Source organism: Colias philodice, chromosome 29 (genome assembly GCF_061535455.1).
Source record: "Colias philodice isolate Cphi_HAF_F1 chromosome 29, ilColPhil1 Martin Lab GWU primary, whole genome shotgun sequence".
Classification (NCBI taxonomy): Eukaryota; Metazoa; Arthropoda; class Insecta; order Lepidoptera; family Pieridae; genus Colias; species Colias philodice.
Window position 1 is genome coordinate 3,156,069 of NC_143114.1, and position 25,642 is coordinate 3,181,710.

General features: G+C 36.7%; 1 protein-coding gene across 1 annotated transcript; it reads right to left on the reverse strand.

Annotated features, from left to right (window-relative positions):
- Window positions 1-1,125: 1,125 nt before the first annotated feature.
- LOC149475838 (cilia- and flagella-associated protein 91-like) lies at window positions 1,126-25,559 on the reverse strand. Its single transcript, XM_089712498.1, has 24 exons — window positions 25,343-25,559; window positions 25,038-25,114; window positions 24,740-24,803; window positions 24,424-24,556; window positions 22,751-22,864; window positions 21,552-21,652; window positions 20,517-20,583; window positions 18,292-18,412; window positions 17,790-17,958; window positions 16,300-16,497; window positions 14,372-14,545; window positions 12,192-12,376; window positions 11,744-11,890; window positions 10,325-10,454; window positions 9,477-9,568; window positions 8,776-8,924; window positions 7,664-7,833; window positions 6,927-7,046; window positions 6,269-6,355; window positions 4,370-4,486; window positions 3,667-3,863; window positions 2,197-2,203; window positions 1,928-2,041; window positions 1,126-1,208 (listed from the first exon to the last, which is right to left on the reverse strand). The coding sequence occupies exons 1-24, from the start codon at window positions 25,416-25,418 to the stop codon at window positions 1,126-1,128; spliced, it is 2,892 nt and encodes a 963-aa protein (XP_089568624.1). The 5' UTR covers window positions 25,419-25,559.
- Window positions 25,560-25,642: the final 83 nt, after the last annotated feature.

A 25,642-nucleotide genomic window follows, 5' to 3' on the forward strand; every position in this document is an offset into this window, starting at 1 on the left:
CTTTGGCAAGATTCAGAGATACCAAAATCGTCGCATAAGGGCCGGCGCAGACATATGAAGCGCAGCGCAGCGCATTTTTCACTGTCAAACTGTGGTCAAACTATTATCGATATTGTTTTGATAAAAATAAAATTAAAAATCAAACAACAATAGTTTATTTCGTAGGAATATCGAAGCGTCACACGCGAAAAGTAGCGTGCTGCGCTTTTTTGAATGTTATTTCAATGAGGACAATGTCGATAATAGTTTGACAATGAAAAATGCGCTGCGCTGCGCTTCGCCATGTCTGCGCCGGCTACTCTTACTCCTTAATCCTTACTCCATGACGCGACCTCGAAATTTTACTTTCAACGCGCAAAGGACTAAGGAGTTTCGCTTCAAAAATTGTTGCTTTTTATTAGTTGCTAAAACAACGATTTTGTTTGTCAAAACGATCGCTGTAAATCAGCAATAGTAAAAATCGGTAAAAATAATGACTCGTAGGATAAAATGCAGGTGAATTTGTTACTGCAAAAAATTAAAGTAAATAAATATAGTATAGTAACTATATAGTATATAATAATATAATTGTAAATAGTGCCAAAAGTAACACTGGCCACGCTAGCTTTTAAATTTTCGCCAATTTTATATCGCCATTTTTACAGACCTCAATATTATGTATGGATATAATATTTAATATTTTAAAAGGCTCAACACTTTAGTTGATGAAATATTATGATACTAGCTGTACCCCGCGGTTTTACTCGTAGTGCTCCGCTCCTGTCTGTTGATATAGCCTTTCTCGATGAGTGGGCTATCTAACACCGAAATAATTTTTCAAATCGGACCAGTAGGTCCTTAGATTAGCGCGTTCAAACAAACAAACTCTTCAGCTTTATAATATAAGTAGATTAATTAACTATATGTAAATTTTCACAACAGAATCGCCTAGCAAATTCTGGATGTAGGTACTATGTACTTAAATGAAACTCCATAGTAGTTAGGATAAAGTCTATATTTGTCACAAAAATATAATTTAAACAGGGGAAAATAAGGTATGCACTTTGCATTTTTATATTGTAACGAAGTAACATGAATTGAATTAAAAATAAGAACAATTATATAAAGTTAAATGTTAAAAATATATTAAACTATCTGGTCATCATCAGGTTCAGTTGTAGGATCAAAAGAAGTGTCCGTGTAAGCGTAATCTTCTGTTGTTGGACTCTCTGAAATGAAACAATAAAAAATAATATAGAATAATAAATAATTGATTTTATGTTTTGTGTTTGTATTATGTATATTTTTGTGTTCTATGAATATACGAGTTATCTAACTTAAAAATCTAAATTAATGCTTTAAAAAAAGAGCGTGTCTGCCGAGCACACGTGTCAGAAGTGAAACTTGTTTGGCAAGATTCAAATATACCAAAGTCGCCTTACTACATGACGTGATGGTATTGCCATGACGTGACCTGAATGAATGAATTTTCCTCTCAACGCGCCTAAAGAAGTTTCACTTCAAAAATATGCTATTATTATTATATTAACTAACTGTGCTTCGCGGTTTCACCCGCAATGCTCCGCTCCTTGGTCTTAGCGTGATATAGGTACATATATATAGCCTATAACATTCCTCGATAAATGGGCTAACACCGAAGTTATTTATCAAATCGGACCAGTAGTTCCCGAGATTAGCGCGTTCAAACAAACAAACTCTTCAGCTTTATAATATGTACTAGTGGTACGCCCCGGCTTCGCCCGTTGTACCTACATTTTATTTTATTTTTATTTACTACATGTTTCAACTATCCTATCTCTCAAGTTGGATCGAACTGCACATGGTGTGCGAATTTTATTATAATCGGTTAAGTGGTTTAGGAGTCCATTGAGGACAAACATTGTGACACGAGATTTATATATATATTAAGATTTGTATAGATGTATACCCATAGTCCTAGCGCTGGGTGAAGGTTCAGTGTCACACTTGCAGCGTCGCATTTCTTCCAAAAGACGTAATTCTGATGGAAGCAGTTTCGATTTCTCTTCCGATTTTTCGGTATCTAAAAAAGGGAATTCCATTTGTTATTATTGAGTAAAATTAATATTTTATTAAGGAACATTATTTTTACATTTTAATACATTAAGGGCTGATTTTTCAAATATATCCGTCCAATAAAGTATTAAGTACACAATAATATATTGATGTCATTGTCACCTAAAAACTGTGAAAAAGTTGGCAAGTAACACATTTTTAAAATGGTTGTTTAATACGATATTCGATGGATAAGTTTTAACTAAGGATTGAAAATTGCCCTTAGGGCCGATTTTTCAATGCTTGGATAAAGCTTATTCATCGAATAATTTATAAATCTACCATTTTAAAAACGTATTCTACTTGCCCTTATTTGACAGTTTACGTGACATTTTATAGTAGAGCCATTTTAATAGGCAACATTTGACAGTTCAACAAAATTCAACAACGTAACCTAGTAACGACAACATAGAATAACATGATATTTCGTTTTGTTAGAACTGCACATTTGCTTAACTTTTTTCAATTACGACCACATATTTATAATAATAATGACTGATACAAGTAATTTTAAGATTTCATTTTACTGATAAACCATTCTAAACATAATAAACAATTTCTGAATTGAAGAACTGACGTCGCTACAATTTTGTGTCAATAAACCTTTTTTCTTTTTAAATACCAGAGACGTTACTCTAAAAATCGAAATCTGACATCTAGAATCGAATGCATCGATTACTTGTGAATAAAAATCACCATAAATTAATAAATTCGATTGACAAATGTTTCAAATCCGTATCGATTAATTCACTTTAATCGATGTTTTTAAGCAGGTCTCTTCGAAGATAAAATTGATAGACGTCAAATGTTGCCTATTAAATTGGCTCGACTATAATACATATTATCGTGTAATACTTTATTGGACGGATAAGTTTTATCTAAGCATTGAAAAATCGGCCCATAATGGGATATAATGTTTTAAATCATGAAATATTTTTTATGATAATTGTGCAAATAATTAAACAGACAGAAAACTTAGACATTCATGTTTATGATTATTTTCTATGTCCTACTAATATTATAAATGCGAAAGTTTGTGTATGTGGGTTTTTTTATTACTCTTTCACGCAAATACTACTGAACAGATTGAAATGAAATTTAGCACACATATAGAGGGTGACTTAGATTAACACATAGGATAGGTTTTATCCCGGAAATCCCACGGGAACGGGAACTATGCGGGTTTTTCTTTGAAAACGCGGGCGAAGCCGCGGGTGGGTGGGTGGAGAGACAATATTTATTTATTTATTTGTACAAAAACATATTATAAATCTTTATTATAATTTACATTAAATTGAGTACTTAGCAGAAGAAGAATTTAAGTACCTAACCTTTTTTTGAAAATGCAAAATAAAAACTCGTGCAACAAACAGAAAATATTTTTTTTAATATCACAAAAAAAATCTCGTGGAATAGACATTAAAACGGGTTTCTTTAATAAAAAAATGTGTTTTTTTTAATCTATACTAATATTATACTTAAAGCGGACGAGTTTGTTTGTTTGAACGCGCTAATCTCAGTAACGACTGATCCGATTTGAAAAATTCTATCGGTGTTAGATAGCCCATTTATCGAGGAAGGCTATAGACTATATATCATCACGCTAAGACCAACAGGAGCGGAGCAATGCGGGTGAAACCGCGGGGCACAGCTAGTAATATACTCACAAGTACATTTAGGTTGGAACGGTTCGCTTCTCTGTAGAGCGTCACCAACGAAGCGTGTCATCAAATGGCGGTAGTCGGCCATTTTTATTGGCCGAGTGTATTCACCTGTTGCTATGGCTATCACTGGTAAACAAATACATATAAATCACTACATAGTATAAAACAAAGTCGCTCTCTCTGTCCCTATGTTCCTTTGTATGCTTAAATCTTTAAAACTACGCAACGGATTTTGATGCGGTTTCTTTTTAATAGATAGTATTGGATAGTAGTGATTCAAGAGGAAGGTTTTAGTACATAATTTATTAGGTTTTAGACAAAGCGGGCGAAGCCGCGGGCGGTAAGCTAGTATTAATTAAATGGTTCACTCTTAAATATGCTAGTGTATAATTTATATTAATTTCAAAAGGGATTTTCTCAAATATTCAAAAATAAAAATAAGACGTGTGGCACTCGGGGACTGCCGCGGTAAAGCTATTGCATGCTATGCCTTCAAGCCACACCTCCACCCGTCGGAGTGGGGAGCGTGAGGTTTTTTCGTTACGGAATTTCTCGACTCGGTCCCCGCGCTCAAGGCTCGCGATAGAAGCTATGCAATAGCTTAAAAAATAAAAAATCGTAATAAATCTTACTCTCGTCAATAGTTTCTCTAACTTCCACAGTGATATCCGCCCGTTTACGCAACATGTCTGTCACATCGCGTTCGACGCTCGTCCGTTCGTATGTTTGTCTCCTTGATCTTATCACCACTGAAAATAGAAAAGAATAAACACTAATAATAGACAATAATTTTATTTTTTTACAAATATTATTATACAGTGTGTTTTTTTATGAAAAATTGTCTGGTAATTAATGGATAACCTTGAAATTCCTTAAAATAGTTGGCGTATAATATTAATTAAAAAAAAAAATTGGTTGTCTGTAAAGTCGGATAGTTGAACGTGACAACGTCCGATTGTGCTTCTTTGTCGCTCGTTCCGCGCTCTCGCTCGCACTTCAAGCCTTACATGGAACGCCTCAGAGCGAGGTAACGCCGCATGAGTCATGTTTTTTCGTGCGTGCAGCCGGCTTTATCGAATTATAAGACGTTGTCACGTCAAAAAAAAAACTGATGAATTTCCTTCATTTGCCCTGTCGTAACGTTGAATAAAGTAAATAATGTATTTCATTCATAGTTAGCGTCGGCTTTACATCATATAGATATCTTCTGTTTAGCCTATCTGTCAGTTAAAATGAATATAGTGTACATTCCTTCGATACTTTTAAAGTGAAACTTTTATTACATCGCCTCAAACTGTTTGGTCTGTGTAGCGCATGTCGCGTGTATCGCGGCTGCCGAGTAGGTATACCTACTCGGCAGCCGACCGTCACGCGACATGCGCTACACAAAGCAGTGTTCGGAACCGTTCGAACAGTTTCACTTTTACCGTGGTTTCATAAAACCACACAACATTTTTTTATTATTAATGTGAGGTTTCGAATTCATGTTACAAATAATACAACAGTCATTACAAACGTAATTTCTTTAGAATTATGTATTGGCTCTTCTCCTTATTTTATCAATTCTATTTACACGAACTTAACAATTGTCTGATTCATTATTACGTAAAATAGGCCTGCTATAGAGTACCTAAAGGCTTTGTCAGACAGGACGCGTACTTAGCGCGCGTCAGAGCGTTAAGTTGACGCCGCGATATGACGCTAAGATGTGTTCTGCTACCATCGTAGAATACCGTCAAACAGAGCGCCGGCGCTAGCAGTACGCAACGCTCTGTCGCGGCGTTAGGACGCTTTAACGTCGGGTGTTGTATTTTTTTACAAATTTTATTTTAGCGTCGGAGTTAATAGGCGTAAAATAATAATAAAATACTGCATAATGACCGAAAATTTGATAGAATTGGTTAGAAAATATCCATGCTTATATAATACGAAGGATAGTTCATATAATCTATAAAGATATATCAATGAAGGCAAAATTGTGGGCACAAATCGAAGAAGAAATTAATGAAACTGGTAAGTAAAAAATTCTTCCGACTCCGGAGTTAATATCGCTGTACCTTGTTTTGTTCGTAAGTAATAATTATGTAAACAACATGCAGCTTTAATAATATCAATTGCTGTGTCCTAACGCGCGCTAAAGCGTTCTGTTTGACGAAGCCTCGCGCGACGTTAAAACAGGACGCTGTAGCGCTACTACGCAGCGCTAAAATACGCGTCCTATCTGACAAAGCCTTTAAGGTAAAATAAAAAATGTGTGCGTGTACTAGTGTACACACGTAAGAAGTGAAACTTCTTTATGACCTTATTTTTCAAAAAATAATTTACTATATGCAACTTTACAGAAATACGTCGAATCACGCGTGGTAGGGATAAGAAAAAGATGGCGCGTAACGGAAAAATGTTACACTAAATTTTTTTCCAACCCCGGATAAAGAAGTTTCACTTCAAAAACTGCAAAAGGTTGTGCATATTTTCAAAGTCTTCCTATAAATTTTATAAAAATACTACAGTTTATCAATAAAATATCTCACCATCATTGATTAGATCGTTGAGCCAACATCTTATATCGTGAGACGGCGGGAATCTCTCGTCCCGACTCTTCGTTACAGATGGCCGACCTGTTTACATGAAAATTATTTTTTATAAAATAAATCAGGAGATTCATTTTGTTAAAAATAATTTATAAGTATTAAATATTGCTTCGGACATCTTTTCAGTGTGACTGTGAGTTGATTGTTGTTGATTATGTGAATGACTATCCTTGCTACTACATAATATTATAAATGCGAAAGTTTGTGAGGATGTGTGTGTGTTTGTTACTCTTTCACGCAAATTCTACTGAACCGATTACAATGAAATTTAGCACACATATAGAGGGTAACTTGAATTAACACATATAGGTTTTTATCCCGGAAATCCCACGGGAACGGGAACTATGCGGGTTTTTCTTTGAAAACGCGGGCGATGGCGCGGACGGAAATCTAGTAAATAATTAATAAAACTGTTTAATCGATATGTCATGTCTTTTTGGTGTCTGTAATTTTTTTTTGTATTTCTTTATTCTGTTATAATTTGAGTGAAAAATAAAAAGTTATGGTTCAACGCACATTCTTTTCATTTCCTGGATAATTTTTCGCTATGTATTCTGAAAGTCCCCACATTTTCCTCCCAAACATACAATCAACTCACTCCTAGTATACTTCCACCGCTTGTCGTCCCTCCCACTTGTAGCTGTGGGTGTATGTTCGTCCGTGCAAACCTCGCAACGGCATGTATCGCCGATCGGTTCACCACAACGTGTGCATGTATCTGTAGTGAATATAATATTCAGAAACAGAAAAGTCAAATAAACAGAATAAAAACAGATTTTTTTATTGAATTGGTAGAGAAGTTGTTATTAAATTGCAAAAAGCCTCTAAAAGAATTAGATTTAGCAAAAATAATCTCAAAGATTTGGGCTTATCGAAATGATGCAAAGGAAAAAATCTTTAATTTACGAATATTCCCAATTTCAAAAATTAACACTGAACCGAGATCCTCAAGATTGTGCATTATTTCTTATAAATACTAATACTACTATAAAGCTTAAGAGTTTGTTTGTATGCTTGCTAATCACAGGAACCACGAGTCCGATTTGAAAAATTCTTACAGTGTTAGATAGTCCATTTATTGAGGAAGGCTATCGTGCCAATGAGAACGGAGAAATGTGGATAAAACCACGAGGCACAGGCAGTTCCATATAAAAACCTATAAATAAAAGTTCTGCTGCAGGTCTACCATCAGCCCTTACTCACCAGATGTCATCTCCCGCTCGTACAGCATCCCAAACATCCTGCTCTGCTCTACAGCAGCCAAGTGGAATCTATCTGAGAACCTGTGCATCCTATAGCAGTTCTGCTGCAGCTCTACCATCAGCCCTAACTCACCAGATGTCATCTCCCGCTCGTACAGCATCCCAAACACGCTGCATCTGGCTGCTTCCATCCGGCTCTGCTGTACAGCAGCCAGGTGCAGTCTGGATGAAGATCTGTGCACTTCTGGGAGCAAAAACTGCTGGACCAACTCGGCTACTAGCTCGTTCTGCTCTGCTGTTGACCTGGGTGGGAAGAATAGTTTAAAAGAACTAATAAACACGCTATAAAATGAGAAATTTATAAGTAAGTTACATCACGATGCAGGGTTCGATCATACATTCTTTCCAATATATAAATTAGGCGCGGGACATATACAAGCGGCGCGCTGCCGGCGTGCATCGGGTGCGCTATTGGCATTTTGTATGAAATAATTTTGGGGCGGCGCAACCTTGGCACAACCGTGGCGTGCCGTCTCGACGCCTGTCCAAAACTCTTTCATACAAAATGTATAAGAAGGACGTGGTGCAAAACAGATTCAAGAGGTGCGCTTATGGCACGCCCGCGCCAAGCCGCTTGTGTTTGACCCGCGCCTTATAATTTCTGTCTGATGGACATCCCAAAAGACGAACGATCCGATTTCCCCACGAAAGATCGAATCGAATTATTTGTATTATTATAAAGTATTTGAATGCTATAAAAATAAATATCAAACGCTTTAAAATACATATAAAATTATAGTAATGCCACTTTTAGGCCTCGCGTTTCCATCAGCAAAAAAAATTCCGCGAGAAATGTCCGACAGTCTGTCTGACAGCAGCTTGCAAGTCTACTTGCAGGTGGAAACGCGGAATTAGACTTGCAAGCTGCTGTCAGACAGACTGTCGGACATTTATTGCGGAAGTTTTCTTACAGATGGAAACGCGGCCTTTGTCAGTCCGTTTTAAGTGGGTAAAATTAAATTTAAATGAGTCGGTTAAATACAAACATACAGGTGAAGCTAATACAAGCGGGTAAAAAACCCAATTGATTTCCTATTACCACAGATTATATATTACCATACCAAACTATAGGAGAAGATCCCCAATTCGACCGCATTTTTTTGGTTTTACAACTCCACAACTCTCAACTGGCTGAACCGATTTTGATGAATTCTTCGTGTAAAAATTCCCATTTTCCACACTCACATGGAGCCATGTTCCTTCAAGCTACCCTCGATCCTGTCAGCATCAGCCATCGCTTTGCTGACCGCATCTTCTTCTGCAGCCAATTCCACTCCTTGCTGGAGTATCTCTTGAAGGTATATGTCCACTGTATCCTGGGTAACGCCAAGAATCTAAAGAAAAAAAAATGTAATCTATACTAATATTATAAAGCTGAAAAGTTTGTTTGTTTGAACGCGCTAATCTCAGGAACTACTGGTCTGATTTGAAAAATTCTTTAAATGTTAGTAGCCCATTAATAGCCCATTTAACGAGGAAGGCTATAGTCTATATATCATCACGCTAAGACGAACAGGAGCGGAGCAATGCGGGTGAAACCGCGGAGCACAGTTAGTGATATTATAAATTTAAGGTTTAGAATGCATAAAATGCATGTTCGAGATTTTTATATTTTTAAAACAATGAATGAGTAAGTGGGTATATCCTACTAATATTATAAACGCGAAAGTTTGTGAGGATGGATAGATGTTTGTTATTCTTTCACGAAAAAAACTACTGAACCGATTACAATGAAATTTGGTATGTAGGTAGCTGAAGACCCAGAATAAGACATAGGCTATTTTTTATCTCGAAAATCTCACAGAAACGAGAACTATGCGGGTTAAAATTTGAAAACGCGAGCGAAGCCACGGGCGGAAATCTAGTCTTATATATTTTTAACCAACCTGTTTAAACATTTCGTCATGCTCTCTTCTTCTTTGTTCTTCTTTCTGCCTTCTTCCAGCTTCTGCCGCTTCTCGCATCGTTTTCTCACGCACTGTGAATATATATCATAAAATCATAAAATCACTACATAGTATAAAACAAAGTCGCTTTCTCTGTCCCTATGTCCCTTTGTATGCTTAAATCTTTAAAACTATGAAACGGATCTTGATGCGGTTTTTTTAATAGATAGAGTGATTCAAGAGGAAGGTTTTAGTATACAATTTATTAGATTTTAGACAAAGCGGGCAAAGCCGCGGGCGGACAGCTAGTATTAGCATTAGTGTTAAATAAATAAATAAAAATATATAATCCGCAATTAAAAACTCTCCACTAGAACATCCCTGAGATAAGATAATAATTGTTACTGAAAGTAAACATAAAAACAAAACTTAAAATTAATCTGGAAGCTGTCTTGAAGCATAAAACATTTGTTTGCAAATGCTTTATGAATCGACAATCCTGAACTTGGACAAATATGTCGTTTTATATTACACATTCAGAACAGATTTGCAAATTTAAAAACATGTTTGAAATCTTTGTTCTTCATGTTTTTGTCGAAAGTACGCTACGTAACATACGTTCATTGGGACGCATGGGACATGCGTAAGAGTGAGTTTGTCAAATTTCAACCAGTAACTCATATTTCTGGCAAAACAGTCGAATTTTGACCAGTAACTTCTATTTCTGACAAACACTTAAGTTCGTTTAGAGTGTTTTGGTCAAATTTCGACCACATTTGACACACACATACGTTAGTTTAGAGTGAGTTGGTAGAATTTCGAACACAGATTAATAACAAACAACATACAAGCAATGAGTATGAACGCGTGATGTCGTCTCTCTTCTTTAAGTCTTCTCAGTTCTTTCTCCAAAAAGTCCAAAGCAGCAGAGACTGCACCACCGCATAATTCTTCAACCAACGCTGTAATTGCGTCTTCCTAAAAAATAAAAAATAATAGAAATTATCGCTTGTTAGCAAACTCTGCCTAATACTCTCGTAGGCAGAGTTTTGCATCGGACATCTTTTGAGCGTCACTGTTATTGTACATCGAGTTTTTTGTACAATGGATTGGGAATATATTTATTTTTCAACCGACTTCAGAAAAAGGGCTTGTTAACTCAGAACTTTAGACTCGATAAACCATTTTTGATGAATCTTATTCTATAGAAACCCTGGTTCCTTTCGATTGGTACCATTATTGAAGTGAAACTTCTTTATCGGGGTTGGAAAAAAAATTAGTGTAATATTTTTTCGTTACGCGGGACATTTTTCCGTTACGCGCCATCTTCTTCTTATCCCTACCACGCGTGATTCGACGTATTTCTGTAAAGTTGCATATAGAAAATTATTTTTTGAAAAATAAGGTCATAAAAAAGTTTCACTTCTTACGTGTGTACACTAGTACACGCACACGTTTTATTATTTTTATTTATATTTCTTTAGAAAACGGTTTATACCCGGCGCGGCCTAAGATGATCCCTATGACACTGACAGTTATTCTCAAGAGACAAACTTGTAATGGCGTCACCATTAAATTAGAAACGTATTGGAGGCGTCTAAAAATGGCATTTATTAATTTTTACGTAGCTTTATGCCATTACAATGATATTCCGTTGGAATTATAACAATTCTTAACATTTACGAGAAATTATATCAATCTGACTTTACGTTTACGTCCTTCAAAACTAACATCGTTGGCATTTATCGACTAGTGCGGAAAGTATCGATAAACAAATTTCGATAATGGAAACGAGTTCACATTTTTTCCATGCTTAAGCTATAGTTCATTCTCTATTGAATGGAACAGAAGATCGCAGCATAATTAATTAATTAATTACCGTTCGCGTTAATTTACTTACCTATGATAATATAAGTTTTTTAGAAAAATTAAATGGGGGATTCCATTTTCATGATAAAATAATATACACTGTGTTAAACGGGTTAAAGATTACGAGAAAATGATAAGGTGCATTTTTATGTTTTGGAAAACTTTCGTTTTACTTACCGTTTCGTTTACATAATAGACGTTAAAAATTCATTTTATAATATTTGTAAAAACATGTTTACCGACGTGGCTGAATGCAAACCAGGCCTTAGCCTATAAAATAGTAAAGTATCGACACGATCCATCATACGAGCAATCACTAAGACGAACTGTCATAGGGATCATCTTAGGCCGCGCCGGGTATAGTTATTTTTTAATAATTACCTTGTTTTATACTATACCTTTTGTTCAGCCTCCGTTCTCAGCGCATTATGATCTCTCGCTTTTGTTTCCTCTCTTGCTATACGAGCTCTATCTTCCTTTTGTAACCCGTGTGTTGTTTTTAGTTCTTCCGTCAATTCTGCCGCCCTGGTACGTCCCTCGTACATCTAGGAAAATTATTATTATTATATTTTGAAGTGAAACTTAAAAGTTACTTGCTTGACTAAAGACAATTATTTTTTAAGTGAAACTTCTTTAGGTGCGTTGAGAGTAAAATTTCTAGGTCGCGTAATGGCAATACCGTCACGTCATGGAGTAAGGTGACGATTTTGGCATCTTTGAATCTTGCCAATGAAGTTTCACTTTTGACACGTGTGCTCGGCACACACGCTTTTTTATATTTGTTTAGCGTCTATTAAAGTCAGTTAAGAGGCTACAATGACAAGCTATTACAACTCCAAAACTCACCAAATTCTGCACAGCTCTTCCCCTCACGATCCTCTGCAGCGTCAGGGCGGCTTGGTGGGCTTGTTCCTCATCATCAGGCACAGCTTCCACTTCTGGTGTTGGGGGTCGAGGGGTTTGTACTAAGCGACGGGGTTTGAGCACTTTTAGGGGCCCTGCGCTGTGACCTTGTGCACCTAGACGGGCCTCTGGAATAGATTTTCTATAATTTTTGATAGATTCTCTATAACAAAGAATGTCGATGTTTTAGTATGGATGAATAATCTACACTAATATTATTAAGCTGAAGAGTTTGTTTGTTTGTTTGAACGGTAATCTCAGGAACTACTGGTCTCGATTTGAAAATTTTTGCGGTGTATAGATAGCCCATTTATCGAAGAAGGCTATAGGCTATATGTCATCACGCTAAGACCAACAGGAGCTGAGCAATGCGGGTAAAACCGCGGGGCACAGAAGCTAGTAATAAATGTTTGTGAATAAAGAGGCTGTGTGGACTTCGAACTTCAAATCCGTGAAAAAAATTGTTCGAAACAACACGGGCAAGACGAGCGAAATGCTGAGCCATCGAGGTTCAAGGAAATTGATTGAATTTTGATACAAATATTATTAAACAAATACAGTTTCGCATTTACAATTTTAGTTTATAATAAAAGGCGGACCCAACGTGCCACTGTAACCATGATCCGCGGACCCCCAAAAAAACTAATTCGCATAAGACAATCTATATTATTTTAAAAATTGATTGATTACTTGCAGTGTTTTTGTATGAAATAGCTTAACCACCCATCACTTGACAGATTATTCCATCTTAAAACTGAAAAATACAAATAGAGCAGGCTCCAAGGAGATGTTCGTTTGCAAAAATAGCGGACCTAAATCTGACTTCTGATATATATTGTATAGGTCCCAGACATCCTATAGACAGATGTTGCCAACCAGTTTAGTGGTCCCCCTGCCCGCACCCCGGTAATTAAATATGGCATACAAAGAAAAAAATAAAAATTTCCAAAACATGCCGTGTGGGGTATCAAATGAAAGAGCTTATTGAGTAGATCACGAATATATAGCATACTATATACATTTCTTACACTTTCTCTAAGATTTTTTAGAAAATTTAGGAAAATGGTCCATTTTTGAGTTAACTTTAAACCACTATAGATTGAAAACTCATGAATATATTTTTTAAATTATTATTTTAAATAATTAACAATAGTCCATTGTTTATGATTCAATAGTTCGTAATATAATATAAGTGAGCTATGTGGTGGATTTGATGAAAATAACTATATACTATATGAACTTGAAAATATACTCGCCATCTTTGAATGCTCCCCCCACTCCCCCATGCAACTATTTCACTGTACGAAATATTGAATCATAAACAATGGACTAATGTTAATTATTTAAAATAATAATTTAAAAAATATATTCATGAGTTTTCAATCTATAGTGGTTTAAAATTAACTCAAAAATGGACCATTTTCCTAAATTTTCTAAAAAATCTTAGAGAAAGTGTAAGAAATGTATATAGTATGCTATATATTCGTGATCTACTCAATAAGCTCTTTCATTTGATACCCCACACGGCATGTTTTGGAAATTTTTATTTTTTTCTTTGTATGCCATATTTAATAACCGGGGTGCGGGCAGGGGGACCACTAAACTGGTTGGCAACATCTGTCTATAGGATGTCTGGGATCTATACAATATATATCAGAAGTCAGATTTAGGTCCGCGATTTTTGCAAACGAAACTCCACTGAGAGTCCGGTCTAAAAGTCCGACAGTCAGAATATTCTGGTCACTAAGGCTTTCGTAATTTTCTTGATTGATCCCCTGAGATATGCTCGCGAACCCGCTCGGGTCCGCGGACCCCTGGTTGGGAAACGCTGGTCTAGTACATCAAAACCACTAACTTGACGACGCGGTTGGCGCAGTGGTAAAGTAATTGCCTACTGAGCCGACGGTCCCGGGTTCGATCCCCGGTCAGGGCAAATATTTGTGTGATGAACTCAATTATTTGTTCTTGGGTCTGGGTGTTATTATCTATATATGTATGTATTTATTAAATATTATATTTATCGTCGCCTAGTACCCACAATACAAGCCTTAATTGAGCTTACTGTGGGACTAGGTCGATTTGTGTAATAATGTCCCATAATATTTATTTATTTATTTACTAACTCTTCAGATCATTATGCAGATTCTCCAGAAACTGTTCGCTCCACTTCGTCTCTCGCTCGCACAGCTGTGTGACGTCACGCGGCAGGTGATGGCCTGAACAGCTTTTGGTGAGATTCTGCCCACACTGGTCCAGCCATGGGGGCGGTTCTGATATTATCTTGTGGTCTTCGAGCGCTGTGAATAAATAACATGTTATAAATCGAATTCCTAACTTATATTATAAATGCGAAAGTAACGATGTCTGTCTATTCTTCAAGCCTCAACAACTGAACCGATTTGAATGAAATTTGGTACGTGAGAGAGGATAGCTATAGTCACTAAAAAAAGGAAGTCAGAAAAGGCAGATTCGTGACATTTAAATTATAAACAACAAGACTCACAATCGCATATAAAAAGTGAAAGATTGTCAAGAACGTTCGAGTCATGTCATTGAAATGTAGCGCCTTATTTCGTGGCAGTAGTGTTCAAAGTCTTTTGTATCGATCATTATAAAACTCTGCCTAATATGTACGTAAGCAGAGTTATGTTTCGGACTATGTATAAGCGTGATTATGAGTCTAGTTTAGATAATTGTGATTAAATATTAAAAAAAACTATATATATTTTTTCATTAATTGTTTCCCGCTCCAACACGGCCGGCCGGGCCTCGGCACGGTGTAGCGTGAATCATAACTTTATTATATTACTAGCTTTCCGGGCGCGACTTCGCCCACTTTGTACAAAACTTAGCAAATTATACACTAAAACCTTCCTCAAGAACCACTATATCTATAAAAAAAATCGCATCAAAATCCGTTATGGATATTTCAAGATTTAAGCATACATAGGGACAGAGAAAGCGACTTTGTTTTATACATTGTAGTGATACTGTTGATTGTCTGCCTTCAAAGCCAGAGGTCGTGGGTTCGATCCCCACCCGGGGCAATATTTGTGTGATGAACATAGATGTTTGCCCTGTGTCTGGGTGTTAATTATCTATACATAAGTATTTATTTAAAATTATATATGTTACATTGTTTATCAGCCATCTGGTTTCTATAACACAAGCGAAAGCTTAGTATGGGATCAGATCGTGCCGTATGTGAAAATTGTCCCAAAATATTTCTTTATTGAAGTGAAACTTCTTTATCGGGGTTGGAAAAAAATTTAGTGTAACATTTTTTCGTTACGCGTCATCTTTTTCTTATCCCTACCACGCGTGATTGCGCGAATTGTATTTCTGTAAAGTTGCATATAGTAAACTATTTTTTGAAAAATAAGGTCATAAAGAAGTTTTACTTCTTACGTGTGCACACATTTTGAAGTGAAAACTTCTTTAGCGGCGTTGAGCACTTTTTCTGTAATGGGTATAAAATCTTAAACTCGCGTCAGGACACGTGACCTGATCGAAAAAGCGTAAGACGGATACCATTTCAAAATATCAAACATGCTCAAGGTTAATAATCTAGTTTTCACTTCTGCCGGCACTCCCGGAGTGCAACCCGTCTTTTTTTATTATTTATACTCACCCAGTAACGAGGGGTCGTACACAATCTCCGCGTGCCTCCTGCTCGCCTGGTAGCCGTGCCTCGCTCTCGGCGCGTGTGTGTCAGCTGTGCGGTCACGCTACTCACCCAGTAACGAGGGGTCGTACACAATCTCCGCGTGCCTCCTGCTCGCCTGGTAGCCGTGCCTCGCTCTCGGCGCGTGTGTGTCAGCTGTGCGGTCACGCTACTCACCCAGTAACGAGGGGTCGTACACAATCTCCGCGTGCCTCCTGCTCGCCTGGTAGCCGTGCCTCGCTCTCGGCGCGTGTGTGTCAGCTGTGCGGTCACGCTACTCACCCAGTAACGAGGGGTCGTACACAATCTCCGCGTGCCTCCTGCTCGCCTGGTAGCCGTGCCTCGCTCTCGGCGCGTGTGTGTCAGCTGTGCGGTCACGCTACTCACCCAGTAACGAGGGGTCGTACACAATCTCCGCGTGCCTCCTGCTCGCCTGGTAGCCGTGCCTCGCTCTCGGCGCGTGTGTGTCAGCTGTGCGGTCAGCAGCCGCGCTTGTTACACTACCACCGCCTCTAGAAGCTCGCTGTGCTTCTACGAGCCCGGTACGACCGCCCACCGCGTGGAGGGCGGTTAGTTTTCGCAGCTCTGCAGAAATATATTTCCCTTTATTTCGTCTGATCATTTATCCTACTAATATTATAAATGCGAAAGTTTGTGAGGATACGTATGTTTGTTACTCTTTCATGCAATTACTATATAGTGAACTGATTACAATGACTGCCTCCTTGGTACAGTGGGTGACACGTGAGCGTAGAACCGAGGGGTCCTGGGTTCGATACCCGGTGGAGACGAAGAAAAAAAAATGTCTCGGTCTGGCAGGACACAGAAGGCTGATCACCTACTTGTCCCTAAAGAAAATCGATCAGTGAAACAGATGTATGCATAATGCATCTGCCCTTTACCCCACTACGGGGACACGGGACTTCATTTTATTACAATGAAAGGTAGCTGAAGACCCAGAGTAAGAATTAGGCTACTTTTTATCCCGGAAATTCCACAGGAACGGGTATTATGCGTGTTTTTCTTTAAAAACGCGGGCAAAGCGATGGGTGGAAATGTAGTAAGTAATATACTAATTTGGTATTATATTTTATATCGTATTTCCGAACAAAATGCATGGGAAAAGTTTTTGACAATTTCTACCATTTCTAGTACTCAAACCTTAAATGGTCTTTTTCCCACATTAATAGGATCGATAACAACCAAAAAAAATGGCCTTTTTATAAATTTTGCTGACTGTATTTTTTTTCCAAAATCTGTGAATGCAGTTCAGAATATCTAAAGTTATGGATGTCTGAGGAATATTTTCCTGTAGCTGTAATAGTCAAGGTCCTGATCTTACTGGCCCGTCTTAAAAATCCACCCTGTATATGAGTTAAAGCAGTATCTTACCTTGTTAAATTCAAACTCAAAACTCAAACATTTATTTATTCAATTAGAATTCTTCTAGACGCACTTTTCAATCGTCATAACATACGTAGGTACCTACGCACACATACAAGTTACCTTCCCTTAATGGCCCGTATTAAAAATGCACCCTATCGTGTGTCTATGAGTAAAAGTAGTATCTTACTTTGTTAGAGACATCCATACTTATATTTGTCTATGCTAATATTATAAATGCGAAAGTAACTCTGTCTGTCTGTCTGTTAGTCAATCACGCCTTAATTAAAGAAGCAATTTGCATGAAATTTGGTATAAAGATATTTTGATACCCGAGAAAGGACATAGGATAGGTTTTATCCCGGAAATCCCACGGGAACGGGAACTATGCGGGTTTTTCTTTGACTGCGCGGACGATGCCGCGGGTGGAAAGCTAGTAGGTTATATGTAAAAAGGTATGTTTTTACGATATCCAGTAATACTACAACACCTACCCCTATCCCTAGTCCGTCGTATATGCTCAATCTTCCTCTCCATGTCCATTTTCTTACAAGCCCATAACTTAGCCAGTTTCTTGCCGACACGAGTCGTTTGTTTCTGTCGCTTCTCACTTTGCAACTTGTGTAAGAGAGACAGACGAATGTCTTGGAGTTCGTCTATCTCCTGAAATAATTCAGAAATTGAATTGAAACTACAACTTCAAAATGAAGATATCAAGATGATTAAAAATAATAATGATAAAATAGGAGCAACCGGTTGTTCAAATAAAAAAAGAATCATTATAATCAGTTCACCCAATCGAAAGTTGTAACAAACAAAAAAAAAAATACAGTATTGTGAACTTTCTCCTTTTTTAAAGTCGGTTGAAAAGAGTCAATATATCCTTAAACGGTCGACAAAGTACTGCAAAACAGTTTTAAAACTTAAACATTTTACATTCTGATTTACAATAAATTCAGATATAAACCAGCCAATTTAAAAGGTAGTTGATCTTACCGCCTCTCTGAATATCCAGTCTTTCGTCTCAATATCAGTGATAATGGCGTCCTGCTTCTTCATCCATCGCGGAAATTGTCCCTTTTCGACTAATTCCGTCCATTTTCTAGCGTGACGCATCCTGGTAATAGTTAACACGCTCATATTAGCTTCACCTGTATGTTTGTATGTAACAGACTCCTTTAGAATCGATTTCGACCCACTTTAAACGGACGTTTTATAGTTTTAATTTAAACTTTGGAGACATGCAGTGTATTACAATTTTAAATTGTTTAACGTTAACTAATAAAGGCCTGTCCATTGTGTTATGGTAAATCGATTAATGTTAAATCCATCATGGCTTTTCTATATTGCCAGACCGCGTCGTAGTAGATTAGCATGTCATATCGCGGCCACACTGTGCTCATCGCTCTGCTCATCGCGTTGCCGTTATTCGCCGTGACATTGCCCTCTCTGGCCACACACTGCTCTACTCGCGTGATTGATCGCGACGCTCCTCACTTGTCATTTGCCTTGTCTCACGAAATGGACGTTGAAACGGTGGCAGCGTGCGCGCTATACATTTTTAGTATAGCTTATTATATTAATGTAGTAAAAAGAAATATACATAGTTGTCGTCGTCCTCAAACATAAAAAAACGTTAACAATTTTTCATTTGACCATTCCATGCTTGGCGACGACATAATTATTAATTTTCAATTTTGCATACGTGTGCGTCTTGCGCGAGCGCTCGATGCGGACTGCGATCGCACTCGTATTGCCGGTCCTTTGACTCGCGCGCAAATACCGACAAAATAGGGAGCAGTGAGCAGGTAAGCACGAGTGACATGACGAGTAACGTGGCCACACTATGCCTCTGCCCTACTTCCTTAGAGTATAGATATCTATAGAGCGCGAACAACCAAGTGGGAACAGTAGGCACAGGTGGGAACAACACGACGTTCCCGCCGCGCGCGCTCGTAGTCGTGGTTGAGTGCTGACGAAGTGCGTTGCTCTGGAATTTTATTCATATTTACGAATAAACATGCTGAAATGTGCAGTGCTATCTTGCAAAAACGATACTAGAAAAATCACAAAATTGAAATCCAGTATCACATTTCATCGGTAAGTCGATTGTTATAATTATTTTTATGAAAATAAATCTAGCATCGCGGGGGTGAAGGGAAAGTGGGAGGGGACCCGCGCAGGCTCGCTCGCGCAACTCACGTGATCGTAGTGATGTGACTTGACCAACGCTGTACTCGATAGTTTACTAGAAGAACTATATTTTAACTTATTACTTATTTTACTTTAAAATTAAAACTCTTCTAGAAATGTATTATAAATAATTTTGTGGTGTGTTTGGTATGATACAATTTCTAATATTATGAATGCGAATGTATTATAGTGTAAATGAAAAGTATGTAATGTTACGATATATGGACCGCTTAATTGATTTTGAAGATTTTGGTAGGTATAGAATGGATAAAATTAAATAAAAAATTATTAATATTATTTATTAGTTATTTCATTTTAAATTATTAATTATTTCTCATTTTAAAACATTATTATTATTGTTCTATTTATTATTGAAAAAATAGCACTAAACCCGATCTTTTATTTTATTAATTTTAATATTTAAGAAGTGCATACGTTTTTCTGATATTCCAATTAAACATATTTTTTTAAAGTACTTATAATTAATACAAAAAAATATTCAAATGGAATAAACACACTTTATTCACTTGGTAAACAAATTTAAAATTACATATTTATACTTTATTCATACATTTCTCCTTTAATAACATATTGAACATAAAATTTACATATGATACATATTTATTTACATAACTTATCGATAGCTCATCACGCAATTGATATCTATCCATCCCTATTTGTCACACACACATCTATATAGTATCTATAGCTCATCTGCCTACGATGTGCACAAAGCAATTTGTGCAATACACGCGCTCTATACTATATCTATACTCTAAGCCTACTTCCCTCGTCACTTCCCATACCACTCGTCGAGTGTGTGGCCGCGCAGTTAGCAAGATTTCGCTATATAGTCTTTCATTCAGTCAGTCAGTCAATAATTCACTACGCGCTGAGCGTGTTCATTGGAGCTTTTATAACACGAATTGTAACATAACGCGTTGTATTTTCTTTACTGTGCCAATACAATTTAGAGTAATTTTTTTGATAAAAATTATATAACGTGCGTGTAATATTTATGTACATACTTGTTTATAATCTCCGTTGTGTGGAAGTCAACTGGAAGATCACCTGTCCTATAAGGGCATCCGGGACCTGGAAATAATTCATATGCATTAACATATTATATACTAGCTTCCGCCCGCGACTCCGTCCGCGCGGATGTCGGTCTTCGCGTGTATGGTTTATTTCTCCATTTTGAGTAACTCTGACATTAACATCTTATAAATATCTATTGGACCCAAATACGGCTAGTCCTATAATAATACCCAACGTGTGTTCGCTGTTCTACAGAACAACGTCTATGGATAAAACTGAAAAATTAAGATTATTTTTTTTCTTCGTATTTTTTCAGGATAAAAAGTATCCTATTTTACGCCCAGGTTAATAAGGTATAATCATACCAAGTTTCATCGAAATCGAACCGTTAGTTTTCACGTGATGTCTTCACATAGAGACAGACAGACAGACAAAAATTTTTTTAATCACATATTTGGGTTTGGTATCGATCCAGTAACACCCCCTGCTATTTATTTTTTCAATATTTTCAATGTACAGAATTGACCCTTCTACAGATTTATTATATGTATAGATATAACATATTATTGTTAGAAACCAATCCCCAACTGGCAACCCAAACCGAGGGGGTGGTTATATAAATGAGTTGAACAGCGGATTTGACACCTTTTGCATTTGGCTTTGGGACGTAAAGGTCGTTTTGTTTGTGTTTTGGTTATGTTAATTATTATTCTAGTCGAGTATTATTTTATTGTTGAAGGTAGACAAATAAAATCATTTTGTAAGAAATAAAATCTTTCTAGGTTGAATTTAAAATCCCTAACATTATAATCTAAATATATATAAATCTCGTGTCACAATGTTTGTCCTCAATGGACTCCTAAACCACTTAACCGATTATAATAAAATTCGCACACCATGTGAAGTTCGATCCAACTTGAGAGATAGGATAGTTTAAATCTCAAATCGTTTTAGAGAAAGCGGGCGAAGCCGCGGGCGGTAAGCTAGTATTAGTATAGATATGCTATTGTATACGTTAAGCTCACCCCACTGTAAATTATCCAAGTATAGTACTTCAGGCTTCTGAAAGCAAGTGTCTGCTTGTTTTCCGTCTGGTTGCCACGGGGTTGTCTGCGCTGAAGATTCTCTATAAAAAGGAAAAAAAAAAATTAAAAAGGCATAGTTATTATATGTATATCTTTTTTTAAAGTATAGTAGTGCCTAAAAACTAAAAAACAGTCTATCGCTGCGTCTGTCTGTATGTTTACGAAAAACTACTGCCCCAAATATCGTTCAGTTTTCCTTTTATAACAAATTTGAAACTGCGAATGTAGCCACGGGATCAAGGTGGTTCATAAGAAATAAAAAATTGTTAACTATTAGCATGTATCTAATCAAGAGAGATGTTTTCAACTTTAAAAAAAATTATTGTGTTAAATTTTATTGAATTCAATACTCGATAATGCAGACGAAATAATAGTCCGGGATACATCGCCCATTTTTGCAAGTGATTACTATCAAGCTAATTTTTCGTGAGTAGCTTTATTTTGATGAGATGCCCAATAATTTCATGTACGAAACTCTCGATTGTGGTAGCTACCAGAGGAAACAAGGATAAAATATTTTGTTTTGATGGTTCTTAAATATTAATTACTAACTGAATGTTTTTTTTTGTTCAATCTCAAGATAATTATCTAAATTATTCGAAAAAATATTTGTCCTACAAAATCTATGGTTTGATCAAAGAGTCCCCCTTTCCAATGTGTATCGATAACGAAGTCATCATAAATGATTACTAACCAGCTGATTTTTTTATTTTCACTTATTTCATACTTATATAATTCAACAGACATATTGTCCTACAAATTGCGTAATAAATATTTGAGAACCGTCAAATCAAAATTTTTTATCCTTGTTACCTCTGTAAGCTACCACAATCGAGAGTTTCGTACATGAAATTATTGGGCATCTCATCAAAATAAAGCTACTCACGAAAAATTAGCTTGATAGTAATCACTTGCAAAAATGGGCGATGTATCCCGGACTATAAGAAAAACTACGTGAGGCACTCGAGGACTGCCGCGGTAAAGCTATTGCATAGCATCGCATCGCTGTGCCGGTTGGAGTGGGGGGGTGTTAGGTTTTTTCGTTACGGAATTTTTACATTCGGTCGTCGCGCTCATAGCCTGAGATAAAAGCTATGCAATAGCTTGATAAAATAAATGGTTAAAATTTATATACTTACCTGTACAAACTCTGAGTGCCTCTATTCCTGGGTTTGGTTGGAACAGGCCCATAATTTGGCGTGGGTGGGTGGAAGTCGGGAGTTGCGCTTGGCACCGGCAATAATTTCTTTGGGCTAAAATAGAGAAGAGGAAAGTGAAGTCCCGTGTCCCCTAGTGGGGTAAGGGGCAGATGCATTATTCATACATCTGTTTCACTGATCGATTTTCTTTAGGGACAAGTAGGTGATCAGCCTTCTGTGCCAGACCGAGACATTTTTTTTTCTTCGTCTCCACCGGGAATCGAACCCAGGACCCCTCGGTTCTACGCTCACGCGTCAACCACTGTACCAAGGAGGCGGTCAAGACGGTCGGCGGTTTAGAGAAGAGGAGGAGACTTTTAAATTATTTTTTATTTTTAGAAGAGTTATAAATTCATCTATCGATAGATTGACGACGATCTATACAAGAAAACAATGCTTTTGTTTTACTCACAGATCGAAAACGCTCGATTGTGAGTAGTTTGAGTAGATTGAACGAAAAATATAGCTAATACATTGTAGTAGTAAAAGATCTATAACGCGAAATAGTTTTGGCTTTTCTGATAATGAAGGGTAGCTCTCTGGCAAGGTTTTTATTTTAAAATATTATGTAAAATGTTGCATTGTTATGATTTTAAAGGAGCAACTATTGAGTTTATTGCCGAGAAGAAACTGCTTCAATCGAGATTTATATTTTGATGAATAACTATCTGACCAAATATTTCCATATTGGCAGCTCTGTTCTCGGAGTGGCGAAACAAACATATTAAATTAGTCAGGTTAGAGCGGGATAGAGTCAACTCTTGCAATTTGTCAACAACCGTCATTATGACTCACGTCAGGAGAGCATTTTAAGTTTGTCTTGTATTGCTCTTGTCTTCTATGATTGTTGATTGTTGTTTCGATTCGAGTAAAGAGTTTAGTTAAATTTGTGTTTCAATTTATATATTTTACGATGGAAACGACATACTTAAAGACAGCTTTCGGCAAATTTTCAATGGCATGGTCATCAGTACTATCAAAAACATCAATTTCAATATGATTTTAATTGATAATAATTATATAGAAAGAGGTTAAATTGTTAATAATTCTACGCTCTATGTTATGACATACGTAAATATCCCAAATTTGACGCGTCAGTTGTCAACTCAAACGCCTAACCGTCGAATAGCGCGCTATCTGGCCGTTGGAGCGGCAAATAGATTTATTCCTCAAATAACGTAGTTATTCGATAGATAAGTCCTATTCGTCTATTGAAAAATTGAATATTTTGTTAACTGAAGAATAAAGTCTATCTAGCTGTTTATCTAGGCATTGAAAAATCGGCCCTTAAAAGAATACGATTAACAGTTGAGTCTCTGTTAAATGTTGGTAACTTTTTATGCATAATTCACTATTTATTTTTCTCCCAAGCCATCGATATCGGTATCGGTATCGGTATCGCCGATACATTACTACAAATATCGGTATCGGTATCGTATCGGCAAAATCATGTATCGTTACATCCCTAAGTTAAATTATTATTATTTTTGTATTATGACAATTGACAATGAAAAAAGCGCTTATATGCGAAGTCAAGTTGAATAATTAAATGTTTCAGTTTCAAACGCTAACAACGGGTTAAACCAACGATTAAATTAAAACATAAAACTCACGTAGCACAAAACTTGAAGCGATCCTTCCCCGCCAGTTCAGGCGCGGGCACGTGTCTCGATTCCCGTACGCGCTGTACGTACGCGCCGTACGAGCGATCCACGTGGTGGGGGAGACGACAGTTCGGGTGGTACACTGTGTATTGGAAAGTTAAGGTTAAACGACATTTATTCTCATTAAAGCCGGCCGATATCTATCAACTCTCACTGATTGTATCATAATTTACAATATACTTATAGAAATCACTTAGATATATACATATTTTGTATCTGCTTTTAGGAGAACTGTTAAATATTACTATCCCAATATAGTACTAACCAACTTGCATTCTTGGGAATTTTCGCAATTCCGAAAACATTGTCTTGTAGACTGGTTGAATAACCTGCAAACAGAAATAAGCATAAAAACATAACCATTAAGGTTTATTTTGCTGCAGCAGAAATATTTAAATAACTAAATAAAACAGTAACTAGGTACGCAAAGGATTTTGATGCATTTTTTTAAATAAATAGAGCGATTCTCCAAGAAGGTTTTAGTACATACGTACATAATTTGTTAAGTTTCAGACATCGCGAGCGAAGTCAAGGTTGGAAGCTAGTTTACAATAAATACTGACCACTTGCGCAGACGCCATGGCTGCTTTGAAGGCGGTTCTAGCATAGTCTCTAGCACCAGACACGATATACGCTGAATCTATAAGAAAAAAATAATTAATTTTTACTGCTAATATTTAACATGCAAAAGGAACTCAATTTATTTGTTTGTTACTCTCACGTCTTCGCTAACCAATTATTAATTTAAGTAAATAAAATATTAAACGTTGTAACTACTACTTTACTTGAAGTGTAGTGAAAATCAAGTGAAAATAATTTGTATATTAGGGTAGGTATATTATAAAGAAATAGGTAGTTTAATTCTTACCATATAGATAGTCATGTACTCGCATCGGAGCCACATTGTACCTTCTCGGTTGTTCGTATATCGTCTCGCCACTCATTTTTAAAGATTTGTAGTGATCTTATAAACATAATCTGATCGACATTCCTTCACGATTATTGAATAAACAATCTCGTTGCTAAGCAACGGCTTAAAGTTCAAAATCAAGAGATTATAGGCCACAGATAACATAAAAAGTAAACAACGATTTCACAATCTATGAAATAGACGTAAAATAAAAAATTTGAATGGCTTAACAAAAAATGCTCGAATAGACTACGTTAA

What these genes read in the sequence shown, in the direction of transcription:
- LOC149475838 (XM_089712498.1), bottom strand. Translation starts at nt 25,418, where the DNA reads ATGAGTGGCGAGACGATATACGAACAACCGAGAAGGTACAATGTGGCT. An exon ending in TCTGCATAATGATCTGAAGA is followed by an intron (nt 12,377 to 14,371) that starts GTTAGTAAATAA and finishes AATCTATTCCAG; the next exon opens with AGGCCCGTCTAGGTGCACAA. An exon ending in ATGACGAAATGTTTAAACAG is followed by an intron (nt 8,925 to 9,476) that starts GTTGGTTAAAAA and finishes TTTTTTCTTTAG; the next exon opens with ATTCTTGGCGTTACCCAGGA.